The 18,763-nt window shown below is 38.0% G+C and overlaps 1 protein-coding gene across 1 annotated transcript; it reads left to right on the top strand.

Moving 5' to 3' along the window:
• Positions 1-821: 821 nt before the first annotated feature.
• brms1 (BRMS1 transcriptional repressor and anoikis regulator) lies at positions 822-14,083 on the top strand. Its single transcript, XM_036597478.1, is given in 11 exon segments — positions 822-952; positions 954-1,057; positions 3,676-3,766; positions 4,325-4,452; positions 5,619-5,698; positions 6,066-6,162; positions 6,537-6,629; positions 6,833-6,897; positions 8,975-9,014; positions 10,910-11,018; positions 12,944-14,083. Coding segments are annotated over 11 exon segments (1,035 nt in total). The 5' UTR covers positions 822-842; the 3' UTR covers positions 13,062-14,083.
• The last annotated feature ends 4,680 nt before the right edge of the window (positions 14,084-18,763 follow it).

Genomic DNA, 18,763 nt, shown 5'->3' with positions numbered 1-18,763 from the left:
TTTGTCATGGTATGCGAGGTATTAGTGGGTAACTTGCACATCTGTGAAAGCACCATTACACAGAAAGATACGAACACTTTTGTAACATATGCTGTCTTTCGGATGATCTTTTTTCAGAAACAGCCATGCTCCTGGTTTGCAGTGTGACCAGAAGTCATTTAACGCTACTATTTATGCTTCTAAATTAACACACACAGAAGTGTGAGAATGGTCTGTTAAAACCATGTGGCACATTATGAAGTGCAAAAACCCAACAGCGAAGGCCCTGTGCAGTTGGGCAGCTGAAGTCTTGTATAACTGAAGAACAGCAGAAAAAAATACACTTTCAAAACTGAATCATTCAGGGTCTTCAAATGATTATTAAGTGCTTTTAAAAAGAAAGGTGATGTAATACAGTGGTAAACATGCTCCTGTCACAACTTTTTTGGTGTTTATGTTGCAGGCATCAAATTTGGAATGAGCATATATTTACAAAAAGTTCATAGAGTAAAACTTCAAATATTGTGTTCTGTTTTCAATTGAATACAGGTCAAGCAGAAATTACCAACTATTGCTCTCTGTTTTTATTAGCATTTTCACTTACTGTCTCTACTTTTCTGGAATTATGAAGAAGTGTGTTCCGTGTAGAGGATGTGTACTTATTTTCACTGAAATTTCAACCAAACATGACCACATGGTGCCTGCATATGACTGTATGTGTGCTCATATTTTATACAGTGTACTGATCTGCATGGGCCTTTTGCCTAAAATATCACTGTGACACCTGCTATTAGCAGTGGCATATAAAAACAGCATGTGTACCTGTCGTTACACACAGTAAATAGAGGGCTTGTACAGCAGCGATGCCAGCCCAGCCTGCTCCCAGAGAACCGGAGGAGGAGATGGAAACGGAGGCAGATTCTGAAATGCCTCATGCTAATGGAGAGGTGGAGGAAGAGAGGGAAAGGCAGGGAGGGAGAGGCAGAAGAGACGATGGAGGAGAGCGGAGAGGAGCGAGACAGTGACCTGGAGGAGAGTGAAGCAGAAGAAGATGAAGAGGAAGACGAGGAGAGTTCAGGTGTGTGTAATGTATATTAGTTTGTTATCAAATATACTTATATTTTTTATAATATTATAAATTCACTAGACTTGAGAGCTCACCTGAATTAAGTGATTTCTGTGTAAAGGCCTTTTGCTGATTAGGGATGGGACAGTATAAAGATAAACACTGACCAAAATGATCACATTTCAATATTATTGTGATATTGTTAGAACTGGGCTATGTAACAATTTTTGCTAGAATTTGAAGAAGTAACATTTCTGAGTCAGGAGACAAAAACATGCCAGAAATGGTGTCACCCTGTAAAGCCTGGAATAATCATTCAAAAAGAAAGAATGTGGGGTCAGACTTTGCATAAGTTTTCGGACTGCATCACACATATTAACGTCACACTCACAGCCTCAAAAAGAAGGTCCAGCTCGAAGATCTGATCACAATAGTAGATATTTCACTTGTATCTTACAAGTTTTTACTGATTCTTCTTCTAATACTCTTTCAACGTGCTCACAATCATCAAATTCATCCGCTCAGGGAAGGGGTCCTGAGCACAGCCAGTAAAATATGATACATGATAAAATACTGCTACTTCTTTATAACACCTAATAATATATATATATATATATATATATATATATATATATATATATATATATATATATATATATATATATTATTAGTTGTTATAAAGAAGTAGCAGTGGAAAACAGAGGCTTTATAAAAGCTGTCAGTACTGGTGAAATGATTTCAGTGTGTATTATCACGGTTTAAAATATTTTCAGTATATTTAAATTTACATTATGTACATTTTGGGGGTTGGAGACCTCTCTGGTGGAAATGTATAATTGCACACAATGTGCAGAAGAACATTTTACTGGCTGTGCTCTGGACCCCTTCCCTGAGCGGATGAATTTGATGATTGTAAGCACGTTGAAAGAGTATTAGAAGAAAAATCAGTAATGCAACAAACGACTAATTTGTTAGTGAAATTTATTGATTACTGAAACGAATAATCGATTATTCGGATTATGAATCACTACAAAATACAAAAGATAAAAAATAAAACTCCAATATATTTTTCCTGTCAAAATATATAACCAAGGATGTGCAAAGTAGCAGCAATAAAATATAACACAACTGAATCCGTTTCCCTTTAATCAAGTAAATAAAAAAATAAATCTAAATTTAAATGTTATATTTAAACAGTGTTTTGTACATTCTGCTGTCTGTCTACACTCTGCTGAAACTAAACTCTACAATCACAGGTCTTTATTGTAGGTCTTTATTGTATCTCTCCGTGCTCCTGTGAGAGACTCGCTCTCCTCTGAGAGCGGATACTCCCCACTGCAGAGGAGACGCGCTCTGATGGAGCGGATGGGAAAGCGGCCAATGTTTGTGGCGAACTTCCCTACGAACAGTTAAATATGAACGATTTTTTGTAAACGCTTAACTTCAATGGCAACCCTTTGTCCAGCTACCCTGTGTGTTTACAGAGAACTACCTCCTTAAACTCTTAGCAGATGGAACCAAACATTCACGGAGAACAGAGACCTGTTTGTAAACTCTCTCCTGTGTTCGCCCGATTTGACCGCACCGGCGGCCTCAGCGTTAAGACGACGATGCAGTGTTTAAAACTGTAAACGTTATCTGGAAAGTGAACAGAGTCGCTGTGAATAATAGTAACTTGCTTTTCCGTTTCAGCTCCATTAACGATACCAGAGAACAGAATCTCCAAATAGAAAATGTAACAGCTCAGCTCAGAACATGAAGTAGGACGGAATTTAACACTAGCGCGCTAGCACGACTATCGCCGCGTCCCAAACTACACACTTCTGTACTTCACACACTACACTGATGAGTGCACTTCTAATGGTATATGCGCTATTTTTATACACTATTTAGTGAGCTAGTATGCGGTTTGGGACGCGGCGTATCTTACCGAGATGAATCTAATTCACCCAGTGAGCCGACAGGTTTTCTCTTCAGATGCTCCAACATGGAGGATGTGCTCCGTGTCAGCCAAGCTTTACAAATAACACAACCTTTTTTTGAGTTCAGCTCCCACACTTTTGAGGAATTTGTTCTTCAGGCTGCCATCGCGCTGTTGTTATCTCTGCAGGGAGCGGTAAAGTCAAAACGTTCCTAGTGAGCGCGAGAAAGACGTGTAATGACGCCACCAGCTAATCGATTACTAAATTACTTGTCAACTAATTTGGTCAACAATTTTAGTCGAATAAGTCGAATAATCGTTGCACCCCTAACATATATATATATATATATATATATATATATATATATATATATATATACACACACACACACACACATATATATAAATACCCATAACTGTGTATACATATATTGTTTAGGGTGTGCTTTGCATGACAGCTGTACCAGTAAGATATTTACCATGACTACAATTTAAGATATTAATCATGCACAGTTTTAGATTTCCAGCTCTCCTTGTGCAAGTCATGATCTTAACTATTACAAGACAAAGTGAGCTCGATAAAACTGATCTCAATGTAAAAGGGCAGTCTTTTCCAATTTACTGTTAGAGCTTATTAATCTAGTGAGGATGGAATGATGGAAAGAGCAAAGATGGATAGAAAATGAGTATTCATGCAATTTTCTCTCAGAGATGGATGATGAAGATTGTGAGAGGAGGAGGATGGAGTGTTTGGATGAGATGTCTGACCTGGAAAAGCAGTTTCTGGAACTTAAAGACAAGTAAGAACGCTCTTCTTTGATTGGATCTACTGGATCACATGACACGGTTTAATTCAGACCAAAACAATGAAATAAATAATCAAAGGGATATTATAGTGCAATGTAATTATGGCAATACAGCAATAAAGGGCTACTGATGCTTCCCTGGATTTTAATACAAAACACCAAATCTAATGGCACACAGGATAGAGTCTGGCAGTGATGAGATCCGTCACTCTCTTTCTGACACTCCAAAGTGAAATAAACTTTGTATCTATTAAGCCACATTTTATTTTAAAGTTAAATTACAGTAACAAAAAATGTTATGTTTTGTACTAATTAAGTACATAGAACATCATGTTCCAATTAAGCCCATGTCAGGCTTTAATATTAATTTAATAATATACTTTTATGTTACATTTAAAAATGTTTATGAATTCTCAGTGAATTTTTAATGATTAAAACTTTAAATCTTTCAATTTACTAATTGATTTTTTAATATCAGGAAAATATATCCTAAATGTGTGTTGTAGGCTGCATTCAGTAGGGCACCTTTTTGTCCTGTGCTGTTGTGTGTAGACTGTTTCGAGAAAGGCTGGACCAGGTGAAAGTGAAGCTGGACGAGGTGCTGACAGGAAAAGCAGGAGAGTACCGAGAGCCGCTGGCCACCCTTCAACACAACATGCAGCTACGCACACAAGTAGCAGGTAACACTAAAATATTGGTAACTTCAATGTGAAAAATGCATTTTAAATCACTTATACTTTAAAATAAACTAAGTGAACTTGATTCACTTAATTCTTTAAATGACCAGGACCTGCCTGTGGGTACAGACTTCTATTCCTCACTCCTGTAACTGAAGATTAAATGCCAGTTTGCATTGATTTATATGTTGTTACTGAAAATAAGCCTTAGAATGCAATAAGCCTGGGATTTTAAGAGGTTAAATATATACCTAAAATCATAAAGCTAATCTAAAATATTTTAGCTGTAACAAACTGAAGAAATATTTATAGTTGATTCACCTTGTGTTTTTGGTGCAGTGCAGAAATCCCCACTGCAGCCCAATCAGCTCTGTACAGCTGAACTGCTGAACTTAATTTTAAATGGAAAGTTTGAGCATCCTCAATCAAATTACACATTTTGTTGATTTTTTAAGTCAACAAACTTTTTTTTTGCAGTGTACAACTTCTATTGGGAATATTGTGAAAAAACATAAAATGTGCCATAACTTTGTGTTTGTTTGTTTTTTTCTGCATGCAATTAGACTAGGAGCACCCAAACTTTTGCATTTCACTGTGTCTGTGCTTTCATGCAGCATCGATGAGTACGTTGCTAAGCCGTAGTCTGCTGTACTTCTGTTGTTCATTATTTAGCAAGTTACCTTTACAACAATATATAGCTGGTCTTAAATCACATTTTAACCCTTTAGAGGGCTAGAGTTATTATTATTATTTTGTTGTACTCTTTAAAGTGTAATTGCTTAATTAGCTGCATGCTTATAAAACAAATTACATTTACATTCTATTTCCATTCTGTATTGACAGAATTGAAGCTTCACATCTGACTTTTTGTTTGTTTAGATGCCAATGAATGACAAAGCATGGCAAAAATCTTTCTGCGAACTAATACTGAAGGCACAGCATCATCGTATATCATCTCATTTTCAGCTTACAAACACAAAAGTATCAGTCAGAAGTTTAGAATCTGTACCTTTGACAGGATTTTACATTTCTAACACTGAGCTTACAGTGATGAATAATTATTCTAAAATTACAACATGCTTTTGTTATTGCCAATTGTGACTTCTAAGGGAAAAGTTACTGCACTGGGGGGAAGCGTTTAAAGACTGTGTTTCTGTTGTTATGTGTAGGTGTGTACAGAGAATTGTGTCTTCAGGTGATCAGACACAAATACGAGTGTGAGATACAGGGAGCAAAACAACATCTGGAGGTAACACTGTTCAGCATGTGTAGAACACACAATTAAGCTGGCAGTAAACTTCAAACAAAGAAAGAAGTAAGTGAAACCAAGCTACTGCCAAACCCTCTGCTATATTTAAATAGAACTCAGCACTGCTAGGAGCCCACTTCGTGCAGTGGACCAGTCACAGTGAGGGGAGGTGTCAGAACAAACAAGGCAGTGATTTGGATTTCTGTTCAGTAAGCAGTGCACACTGCACAATACAAATTGAAGAAATATTATTTTATGCTTCAGAATGTTGTTTTTGTTTGAAGTGTACTGCCAGCTGTAGGTGTCAAGTGTGAAGAGTGATTTTTTGTGGAAAGTGTTTGCCTAAAGTGTGCATTTGGATGTGCAGAGTGAGAGAACCCTGTTGTTTGATGCCATGAAGACAGAACTGTTGGAGAAGATCCGCAGACTAGAGGAGGACAAACAGAGTGTAGACATCACCTCAGGTACATGCTTTTACACACTGCCACACCAAACGTGCAGATTCATGCAGAAAAAGATGTCTTAAAAAAAATTGTTTTTCTAAAACAGTAACTTTATAAGAGAAGGAAAAATATTTGACTTAATGTAAGTTGATGTAATGAGATTTTATTCCTAGTAATTTTGGAGCATTTCTGTTTGGTCCATTCTTCATGAAATATACACACAATGTAAAGAGCTGCTGGTGTTTTTAAATGGTGTAGAAGATAAAAAAAGGTTTTGATATGACATTGACGTGCAAACTCTCATGCACACACACACACACACACACACACACACATGCAGAGATATGAATCGCCCTTTCTCTCTCTCTCTCTCTCTCTCTCTCTCTCTCTTTCAGAGTGGTGGAGTGATGAAGTGAGGATGAAGAAGTGTAAGAGAAGAAGTCACCTTACCCGTCAAGAGAGAAAAAAAAAGCCTGCGCTCGTATCAGGTAATCCATTCCCACTTCCACAGAAGTCCATCCTTCTCTCTCTTTCTCTGCATGCACCTGTACCTGTCCTGCCTTTAGGGCTTCCAGTTTGTCCACCACCATCCCTCTTTCATTGGAGTTATGTCGGCATTACATTTTTCATCCCTCTTACACTCTACATGGCCATTTCTCTCTCTTTCTCTTCCTCTCTCTATCTATCTCAGGTCCTTACATAGTGTACATGCTGAGGGACATTGATATACTGGAGGACTGGACGGCCATCAAGAAGGTACTCACCTGTCATCCCCCACCCAGTCATCCATTATCAGAATTTAACTGCTTATTTCTGTCTGGTGTGTGTTTGTGTGTGTGTGTGTGTGTGTGTGTGTGTATTAGGGTTGTTATGATAAGATATTAGTAGTCTTTTTTTGTCTTTAATATAGTTGGGTTGAGAGACTGTACACACTGTGAATTGAATACAGTTATATTTTGTGTTGTATAACGTATTTGTTATGTAAAACATATTGACATAAATTGAAAAGTGTTCTTTTATTCTAAAACACTCATGAAATGCCTTAAAAGACCAAAAAATTGCACTTTTGCACTGCAACTGAAATTATTAACACTTTATAGGGCAGATTTATGAACATTTTGCACCACTACAAACCTTAATTTAAACTGCTTTTCCGAATATTTTGGGGTAGAGATGTAAACGATCAATCGATATTCGATTCATTTTATCAGGTATGTTATGAAACCCAAAAATTTTCAGTCTTCCATTGGGCAAATTTAAATAGTTCTTTGCTAAATCTACAGTGGGTGCTATGTAATTGCTGGTCATGCAATGCAGCAAAACAGTGAGACATGAAGCTGTGCAGCAGAGTCATGTGTGGAAGCATTTTACAAGAAAAGAAAAATAAAAGTATGCACTGCTGATACTGTGACGCCTTAATTCTGTCATGAGTTTATTAATGTACAACAGCCAGGAATAGACACTTTACAAAAAGAGTTGCAAAATGACTGAAAAAGGCATGATACTAATAAGCACCGTCAGCATTGAGAGATCTCAGGAGCTCATTAACTTCTTCTAGCCTGAAGCATGGAGGCACACTCCAGGGAGAAGAGTGAATAAAACACAGTTAGCTTCGGTCACTACCACAGCTCTCATCGACTGCTTGACCGCATTGACCACAGCAAACTATACCACAGTACATGCTACTACACTGAGCAAAACCAGCAAGTGAAATCATAAACTCTGCACACAGAGAGCGTGTTAGACAAACAGCTGATTTAAAAGTATGTTTGAGAAAAATATGCGTTTTATATTTTCTGTGTTATAGGACATGCTTATTTATCATTTGTCGATGATTAATCGATAACTGTTGTCAATGTTAGCAGTAATCGATCGGAAATTTGTTACATTTTGCAACCCCTATTTGGATATATTTTAAATACTCATCAAAATGTCTTCAAAGCAGCCTTTGTCTAAATATTGATTTCATAGGTTTCTGTTTTAAAATGTGTTTTCCCGTGGAATCTCTGCATTACCAAAGCTTCTCTAGATATACTGGTTTGCCTGTTCAACCTTAAAAAACAGTAATTGAACTAAATGTATGATTACAGCAAATGTTCATACAAATTATATATTTAGGTTGAATTAAACTAGTTCATTTACTTGTTACCACATTAACTATTTTTTTAGGTTGAACTTACAAACTATTTTTTGCCGTGTACATTATTTTGTAACTTTGTGCACGCTGTGGGTTCTGTAGCAGAAATGTCACAGCCATTCTTTGATGAAACTTTCTTCTCATTTTACATCATTTGACTTACTATGTCACAGAGTTGCAAAAATAAGTTATTATTTTGACTTGATGAGCCATAAACAGAATCATAAACAGAAAAGGATAAAAAGAACTGTTATTACCTCTTACCTGGCAAAAACAGACATCCATACAAAAAGCATGTGAGCCAAGCAGGGGTTTATATTGTGCAAGTTACATGTTAATTATGAAGTTGCACAGATGTTTATTTGCATGAAAGTTCTTAGTACATAACCTGCGAAATTAGTCACCCCTGATGGCCTGAGGAATGAGTAATTAGCCCCTCTTTTAGTAAATCTGTCTCAGTGTGTATTAAAATGTTTTTCTCTTCTAAGAAAATTAATTCTTTGGCTTAATTGTGCTTTCACTGGATGCTGTGGTCTTAGGCAATTAGACTGCGAGCCAAAAATAAAAACAATTATTGTATTGTAGGGCAAAAACTACAACACGTGGCATGGTAGAAAACACCCTTAGTGTGTGTGGATGTGCGTGCTGGTATGGGAAATGGAATTTTGATTGCTGTATCTTTGTCTTTATCTTTAGGCTAAAGCTGCACTCATGCCCTTGAAGAAGAAGTCAGAAAGTAAGTCTCAGCACAGCGCTCAGCAGTTAATCGATGTGTGCGTGTGTGTCTGTGCGTGATGTGTGTATCCGGCATCCTGTGCCGTCTTGCCTTCTAATCCCTAGAAGTCCCTCTCTGTCTCCTCAGGCAGCTGTTTCTTTCCTACTGTAGAGGTCAGAGGTCACCCAAGAGGCACGCCTGTAAAAAGCCATAATAATCTGTCTCAGCACAAACTAACACTTTGAACTGCACCATGGCTCTGACTGCCTTTAATTCATTACATGCGGATAAATTCACTCCCTATCAAAGCTCTAGCCACGAGCCAAGCATATTTCAGCCATAATTTGCCTCTCCAGAAAGTCTCAATGGATATTATGGCTAAAATTAAGACTCTTTCTTTCTCGTTCTCTCTCACTTGCTCTCAGAGAAAGCCCCGACTAACTACAATGCCTTCAGCCGATAAGAGAGAATCCATATCATGTTTAATTCAAATATCTCATTATCGTTCGCAATTACCTCAGAGGAAAGAGAGTGTGTGAATGCGTGTGAGTTTATGCATCCATTACGGGATGCATCCTCCAAAGCAAATACGGTGTTTATGTGTGCGCAATTAGCGAGGGGTACGTCTGTTGATGAGGTCTGAGACACTGTGTTTGACAAGCCTGGGGCAACTGTAGGAAATACACACAGTCTTTTAGTTAGGGATGCACAGCAGTTGGCCAATTTATTATTTTGATTTTTGGCCGATCTGTGATGCAGTTTCATAAGGTAAATAACAGGAGTCAAGTAGGTGCTCTCGCACTGCATTTCAGTGCTGCTGCTACACCTACAGTACTGTGCAAAAGTCAGAGACCACCCTTCATTTATTTAATTTCTAGTCAAAAAGGCCTTTAAGTACAAGTTTTTTCTGAAGAGATTTGATATAAGAAGCTTCTTAGCACAGAGTTCCCTAACAATGGACTGACCACTCCAGACTTCAGCATCATTGGATGTGTTTGGGACTGTAAGAAAATGCAACCAACGTTTAAGACTGAACTTTGGAAGTGTGATAAAAAACCCTGCAGATTTCATTGAAAACCTGAAAGCAAGTCACCTGAAAAGAGATTTAGTAGATATATATTATGATATATTTATTGAGGATTTTGTGTAATTTTCTGTCAAATGCTTTCTGCTTTTTTTCTTGACACTGAAAAATGAATAACTTAATCGCTGTTTTGACTTAAATAAATGAAGGGTAGTCTCTAGCTTTTGCACAGTGCTGTAGACTGAAATGTGGCATAACTGTATGACCCATTGTACTAAATAGCCTTTTGCCACTTACTTTCGATGTAGCACTTTATTTGACATATGGTAATTAAATAGGCAACTGAATTTTCATTTAAGAATTTATGTTTAGTCCATTAAAGAACAAATAGTGTAATTTATATTGCTACTTTGGCATTGTTCATATAGCCCACAAAGTGTGAACAGTTTAAAAAGGCTAATAAAAACAGCCATTAGCCATTTTGACCATAAAGAAGTTGGAATCCATGAGCAATACATCCTTGCATTTAGGTCATAACTCCTAGTTTGAATGTAAAGTAGAACTAGCATGACTACATACAGTCACTACAGCCAATGCAGGTTTGCACATCGTAGCTGTCAAAGACTTTCAGAAGAGGAGAAAAACTTTAGTGGTTTACACTGTTTTGACCCATCCAGTTTAAAACTTCAAGGTGTTTCACTCTCTTTGTTATCTCTAAAAGCTGCAAAAATGCCCAACAGGCATGTTAGCTTTCAATTTAAGTTATAAAAAGCTCAAGCTGTCAAAAATGAAGCTGTTCTTATGACAGAGTCTGCTTATGATGGCGCATTTCATTATACAGTTAATTTCTTTTCTTAAACACCCCTACCTCTTATCTCACTCTCTCTGGCAGGTCGTCAGTTGTCAGTGCGGTGTGAAGGAGGCACGCTGTTCTATGAGGGAGAGCGATTCTCTAAGGGGAACAGCGTTCTACTGGAAGTCTCTGATGACAGCCCGGCACAGTCAGTATCTCATCTACCCCCTACATCTCTCTCTCTCTCTCTCTGTTATTTTCAGTGCAAGGTCTATTTAATCTGCAGTAAAACAATGCTGTGACACTGATGTGAAATCATCAGAGTTAAATGAACTACCACACTTATAAGCTGAATTAAATCTGACACTGTGTGGGTAAATGTACCTCTGCAGGAAGCAGTTTAACATCCTTAAAGGACCCATATAATGAGAAGCCACATTTTCCTCACTCTTTGAAAATTAGTTTGATGTAGTATGTAAACATTGTTAAAGTTTCCTACTCCCCAGTTCCTGTAGTCCATATATGAAAACTAAGCTCATAAAACAGCCTGTTTTGGATGTAATGTTTTGTGATGTTACAAAAACCAACACATCTACATATATCCGTCTATTCAGCCAACAGCAGTTCAAGGCTGGCCATTCACATAAGGAGTGTTTCAGGCACAATACAGGGCCAGTACTGCCAGTCAGACTAGAGGTCATTTACATATATGGGTCTTAAAGGCACAGTTCCACAAAGTTGTTTAATTCTAATGCTGTGCTTATATTATGACTAGGGATGTGAATGTTGGCAAATTCTTTTGACCAATAACCGTCTGTTATTAGTCAGTGATTAACCATTAACCATCAAACCTAAAATCACAAAAATACAGCCTAACGTAACAGATATGAGGGTAATGCAATCTAACCTACTCACCTACATTTCGCTGCTGTCGGAAGAAAACCTTGTATTTTTCAGTTTTTGACATAATTTGAAAACGTCTGTTGTCCTTTACATTGTGTGTAAATTTCATGAAGAATGCAAGGTTTTCTTCCGACAACAGCGATGAACCACATATTATTAGCCCAAGTAAATGACCATATATGGCCTGAACAGGGATAACTTGAAGTTCATATGCATAGTTTAAACAAAAATCAACATAAAGTTGGTGGCTCGCAAACTTTTATGTCATGTCATTAACTACGCAGGCTAACCGTTAGCTAACGAAGACATTTGTCGGCTATAGTTTAAGGCTACACTCAACATGTTGTTTAAATAGAGTCAGTTCTAGCCCACCTTAGCACTGAATCATGTGAGTAAATATCCTAGTTTTGATAGTGCTGTAAACTATACTGAGGATGGTTTCATCTCCGCTATATCCCTTTATCAATGGCTCTGGCACTATTGGTTATAATTAACTGGAGTCAACTTCAGCAGCAGGACTTGGGAGTTGGAATGAACTCCAGAAACCCCGGAGCGGTGCATCACTAAGTAGGGCTAATGGAACAAGCTGCACTCGTATGCTGTCATATGTGCAATTCAGAAACTGTCATCAGGTTGAATAAAAATCCTGTCTGTTCAAATATCACTTTTTTAGGAAATTAAATCAACTTTTTATCAGGAAACATTAGTCAAACGTTTATGTATGTCTGTTAACAGTTAATTGGTTAACTATTGACATCATTAATTATGACAGTAGATGGTTAACAGTCGATGGCAAACCAGATATTCAGTTTTTCCAACTTCTCAGCTCAGACATGGCGGTGTAACAAATGGGATTGTATTTTTTTGGGTGCCATGGATGCTTAATGTCTCAGTGTTAATGTCCAGGTGCTCCTGGTATTATACAATAAAAAAATAGAAGAGTACAGAGCATTCTTAAATTCTTTTTTAATCTTAAATAAACAATCGAAACCTCTAAAGCTTCCACCGGTAACAGTGTTACTGCTATTTGGCATGTTTTTTTCAATGCTAACATGTAAAGGCGTCATCAGGGAGAGGTAAAAAAATGTTCATGTAAAAATAAACTGTGACTGTTTTTGGTATATAAAGCCACAATAATCCCCCAAAAAGTAAGAGGTATGTCTTGTGATATCAAATGCTATTATTATTCTTAACTCATGTCCTCTCTCTCTCTCTCTCTATCTCTCTCAGGGCAGTAATAACAGCCATCAGTGCAGGCGAAGTCTGGTTCAAAAGAACAGATGGTAGCAAAACCAAAATCTACGTCTCCCAGCTTCAGAAAGGCAAATACACCATACGGAGAGCCTAGAACGCTCTCACACACTCACAACACATTCGGAAAGTGTGCAGAGTTACCTGCCATGCTCCGCAGGTGTGTAAATGTGTTGTTAATACAACTATATCATCCAAACATCCTGTCAGCTACTTACACAGCAATACACTGTTATTCACTGTTATTTAATTCCTAATGGACTTAAAGCAAGCCAGTCAGCAGAGTTAGTGCCTAATGCATAAACACAATATGTCGCTTTGATAGACTGGACTGAATGGCTCACTAGCACGCTTTGCAGAGGCGTTCAAATGAGCAGACAGCGTAACAGCAGCTTCTGTTCTTCAGGACACACAGCGTATGGCACAACAACAGAAACTGCTGAATCACAGAATCCCACTACAAACAAACACACACACAATTCAGAAACCGTAAACTGTAGACCAAACAGAGTTTTGTGATCATAGAAATGCTCACAGACCATAATTTTAGCTTTCACTCCTATTACGATGCTTAAAAAAGAATGGGTTCCCTAAAATGAAAACCTAGAGTACACTTCCTGTAAACTTTACCACACGTGACATACACTGTATCCATAATGTAGTTTTAAAGGTTTTCATTGAAAGTACACTAAAGAATTAGCATTGGCTTCAATGACTGCATTCACACACAACAATTATTGCTTTATAATGCAGACTCTTGGTGTAAGTTGCCCCTTTTCTGTAATATGAGGTCAGTTTTGCAGTGTCTCTCTGAACAGTTTAGGATAATTAGGAATAAGCAGAGGTAGTCTTCAATTGAGCAGCTTCTACTGGCGGCACGAAACAACCCACGTGCCTCTTTAATAACGATTGCACTTCAGAAGAAGGAGAATATTTGTTATGAATCTGATTTTGTTGAGCTTATTTTAATAAGAGTTATTAAGTGCAAAGAGTATTTATACACGTTTGTACACTGATTTGGAATCAGAGGGTGCTTTTACAACTTATTTAAAAAGGTGTTTAATATAATCATGTATTTATAACAACAAAAATTTATTAAAATCTGTTCTTTTATTAAAATGACTCTGTCCATAATTTCTGATGATGATTGGTGATAAAGAAGAAGAAAGAGGCTTACACTCAAGACAACATCAATCTATTTAGCACCTGTTATTGAATGGTTAGTCTCGGCCTCAGACGCTCCACCCACACAAAGATGGAGCGTCTGATATCTTTTGCACATTAAAGGGGCTTTCAAGTACTGCCTTTTCAAATGCTCTAAAACGCGCTGCTTTTGTTTGTTTGTGAAGCACCACGACTGAAAAGCACTCTTCTAGCCTGAACAACACTTTTGTTACACCACGCATTTAAATTGAAAAACTCAACTTTTATGCTGAGCGCCCACAAACAGTACCATACATCATCCATAGCTGACCAGGGTGGAAAGCATTGAGTGTGCTTTCTCTGCACTCGCTAGTTTTGCAAAAGCTAGTTTTTGCAAAATTAACTATAGTTTTGATTTTTTTCTTTCATTTGCTGTTTTGTTTAGAAATATTATGCAGGTTTTCTATTTACTATACATGCCAGTTTCAAAATGCTTTTGATAGTTTCAGTTGTTCACGTTCTCTCAGATCACTGGGCCTGTTCGAGATGAACTGTGCCTCACCTTGGCAGTTGGAGGAGGAGTTGAGAAGAGAACCGTCAAGATGAACAGTTTTGCCAGCAGTTCTTGTGGAGTTAACAAATCAGATATAACATTTCTTTGAAGAATACAATTTTGAATTACACTTTGAACACTATTACACTATTGAAAACAATAACCACAAACACCACATAACAGTTAATGGACTGTGAACTACAGTTTGTGTCTACATTGTTGTCGGCTGAGCTTCTAGTCAGTTAGAATTAAGCTCTTTTGTCATAAGGCTGTGTCTCAGCTTATGCAGCCAGGTGGTGAGCAACTATGGCGATTGGCTCTGAAAAACTGCAGCACTGCGGGAAGTCAAACAAGTCTACTGACTCGTCTTTATCTATTTGTCAATCGGGTGCATTAAACTGCCTCCTATGAGGTGCGTCCTGTTGTTTTACGCAGGAGACGTGGCACGTCTCATGTTTACAAAGCGCCATCTGAATGCCCCTAACCTGGCCACGACTATCAGGATTTTGTCAATTGCATTCTGATCGGCCATATGCACAGTCTTCTGTGCTCCAGGTTGCATCTGTCCCACGGGAAATAGATAACTGCAAGCCTTCACCTGCTCTGTGTGCACTGTGTCTGAGCCTTTTGGAGCGAGACTAGGACTGAAAACAAAGTTTGCAGCATTCTTAGCATTACTTCTTTAAGTTATTCAAGACTTTTCCTTGAACCATTTAGTAGCTTTTAAGTGGGTTTGTTTTGGTTGCTGGGAGGGCTGGAAGTCAATCCCAAAAAGATTTAATTAGTTGATTCCAGGCATCCGATAATCAAGAGTTGACTCCAAAGCTTCGGACTTGATGCAACACAGTGATGTTCAGGTTTGCACACACCCATGTGCACACAGAGTGTGAAGTATTCTGTTGTCACTTCTCAGACAGTCTGTATGAAAAATGCAACCTTACGCATTGAGAGTCCAGCACTATTTTACTTAAGACAAAGTGGAAAACAAAGTACAGTAAAAAAAATTCGCAACAAAAAGTTGGCTTACAATCAAACAACATTGTCAGTGCCAAAACACCTGAAGGAGTTGAAACAGAAAAATCAGGTACAACCTAGCCAGCCACTGTTAGTCAGCGAAGTTCATTTAGCGAAATGTTACTGCTGAGGTCAAATATAATGGATATTGTACTTTGCCAGATGCTCTTCTATATTGCTTCATTTTTGGAAATGAGATTGCTGTATAGAATTTTCCAGTCAATTAGAATTGGAGTTGGCATCGACTGCAAAATTTCTAAAATTGAAAGCTATTTGCAGAACCGTTTAGGAAAAAAGTTGTCTGTGGTTGGTCATTTTGCATGTTAGGCAAAATGCACCACACTGTGAGGTAGAAGTCTGGCTTGTGAGACAATTAAAATAATTGACCCCAAAGTGAAGCTTGTGGGCATAATGTTTGTAGTTGTGCTTAATGTCCAGTAGGTGGCGAAATGGCCGTACAGTTTAACTGCATGTCTTCATTTAGCCAGTAGATGACGCTAGACTTATTACAGGACTGTAAGCACTATATTTAGTCTGTGGAGGTAGAATACGTGAGAATTTTTTCCCTTTATGCCAGACAGGCTTTCTCAGCATACAGACTAGATCCACCCTCAATAGGCTTAAATAAATCTGCACAGTTTTTTAATAGTAGTTTACAAATGTGTAAATTAAAAACTCCAGTCTTGGCATGCATCCAGCAGCCTCTCAGCACGTTTAATTTACTGGGGCAGTGGGGTTTAATGAATCTAATGATTCCGCTGGGTGGGTGTGCATGTACATGTGTGAAATTTCTGATTAATCAGGTTGGAGGACGTTTCATCATATTACTGACAGTAAACTAGAGCGATATGAGGAGTTTCCCCCGGGAGCCTTGCCTGGGTTGGATATGTCAGACTTGGCAATATATGAGCACACATACAGGACTGGTTTGGACTAGAAATGCCCCCTGTGAGAGCCTATCAATTTAAAGAAGTCCACACACACACTTAATTAAGACCTGACTGTACACACCCTCATCATTCTCTCTCCTATTGAGGAAGAAATCTCCCGCCGAGGCTCCTCTCTCCTCCTAGCCTCTAATACACACACACAAACCTCCCTCATTCCTTTATCTATCCTCCATCTCCAACTAACACTCTGCAGACCCCCCTCTGTTCTCACTCTAGAGACCCTGCTCTCCCAGAGCATAGCAGAGAAGTGGAAGATGGATGGATGCACTATCATTCTCTACCCTTCTATACCCCGCTCCTCTGGCCTACTTTACTCTCGTTTTCTGACCTCTCTACCACACTCACACAGGCACTGGGATGGAGAGAGGGATGAGATGCCCTGGTGAGTAAGAGAGAGAGAGGGAGAGAAGGTGGGGGCAGTGAAAACTGATCACGGTCAATGAGAATAGCAACGCTGCAAAAAGGAGCAACACTCACTCCTTATTAAGGCTGGACGACACTACATATATACTCCTCATCTTCACAATACATGATATGCATCAATATATTTTGTATTTCTGAGGTTTGTGATGTTGAAATGTATTAAAATGTACCAGCAAAATAGCAGTGCCACATTTTAAAAAGACAGAAAAACTATTAGTACAATGAATTTCTTTTAATTACACTTCTGCCAAAAAAAACTAAAAATAAACCATAATCCATAAAATCCATAAAATAAATGAATAAAGAGAGTAACATAATAGTGTATTCGTACTACACAGGCCACTTGTACTACATTCCTAAAAATAAAGTTTCATAAATAGTTCTTGGACGTGTGGTGCAAGGAAAAACTTTTGTATAGGAAAAAATGTATAGAACCTTTACATTATGTATGGATTCTGTAGGTTCTTCACACTCTGATCTCTTTTACAAAAATATCTCTTTAAAGAACAGTTTATTCACAGGTTCTTTAGGGAAGTGAAAGAGGTTCTTCTGTGGCATCTCTCCAAAGAACCTAGCTCATGTCCTTGATCATATTATCATTTATCATGTTACATCACTTAAAAAACAAAATTCTTGTTTTCTTATAATCTTTCATTAAAATGTAGTGACTTTTGTCCACCTCTAAAACACACTCTAAGTTTTATGACATCACCTTGCATCAGTGTCTGTTAATATTATTATTACTATCATTAAATGGCGTCAAGTCAATTCCAACTCCTGACAGCCATATGGAGTGTTTCTCCAGAATATCCAGTCTTCTGTTTGGGTATTTAACTTCCTGAATGGCTGGGTCATGATTCCTCTGATTGTATCCATCCATCTTGTTGCTGGTCGTCTTCTTTTGCCTTCAACTCTTCCAAGCATAATGGTCTATTCCAATGAGTTGGTTCTTCTGAGAAAATATGTCCAACATAAGAAATGAGGCATTATTTGGTCGAGGATCCATTTGTTTATTTTCTTTGCCAGAAGTCTTCACCCACACCAAAGTTCAGCGGTATCAGTATTTTTTCTGTCTCGCTTGTTTATTGTCCAGCTTTCACATCCAAAGCGAACCACAGAGAAGATCTTAGCCAGGAATTTTGGTCTTTGTAAAGAGACTAATTGTTATATTTGAAGATATTTGCTAGTTCCTTCATCCTTGTTCTGTTGAGTGAAGGATGCTTTAGTGGTTAAAAATTGCTCGAAATAAGCAAAAGCTGTCCATTACCATTTCCACATCATCTCCATCAACGGTAAAGTAAGCTGTCCTTCCTGTCGTCATAACCTTAGTCTTCTTCATACTGAGCTGCAGCCCCATCAAAATAACATTAACCAGTAATATCATGCTTGACCATGGCCTTCATCCATCCCTCTTCCATTTATCATTTAGTGAAAATGCCCAGCTAGCTCAGAGACCCTCTATGATACTGTGTTTCATCTAAGCACCAGACCACAAGAGGAAGTGTTTTATCATGAATGAGATGATTTTGCATGATGTTATTCACAAAAGCACACAACCTTGAGTGTTCTGTTGCTTTTACACAACAGTTCTGCAAATCAAAGAAAAACTGAACCATGTCTCAGATGTATTCAGTAGGCTTTGGTATTGGCATTTCCTTCCACTAACAAGAATAGTAATAACTTCTGCAGTGTCTGGTTCAGTGTCAATATTTGCCA

This window comes from Colossoma macropomum, unplaced genomic scaffold (assembly GCF_904425465.1).
Source record: "Colossoma macropomum unplaced genomic scaffold, Colossoma_macropomum, whole genome shotgun sequence".
NCBI classification, from domain to species: Eukaryota; Metazoa; Chordata; class Actinopteri; order Characiformes; family Serrasalmidae; genus Colossoma; species Colossoma macropomum.
Note: the sequence above shows the minus strand (reverse complement) of the source record. Positions and strands in the feature narration are given on the sequence as shown.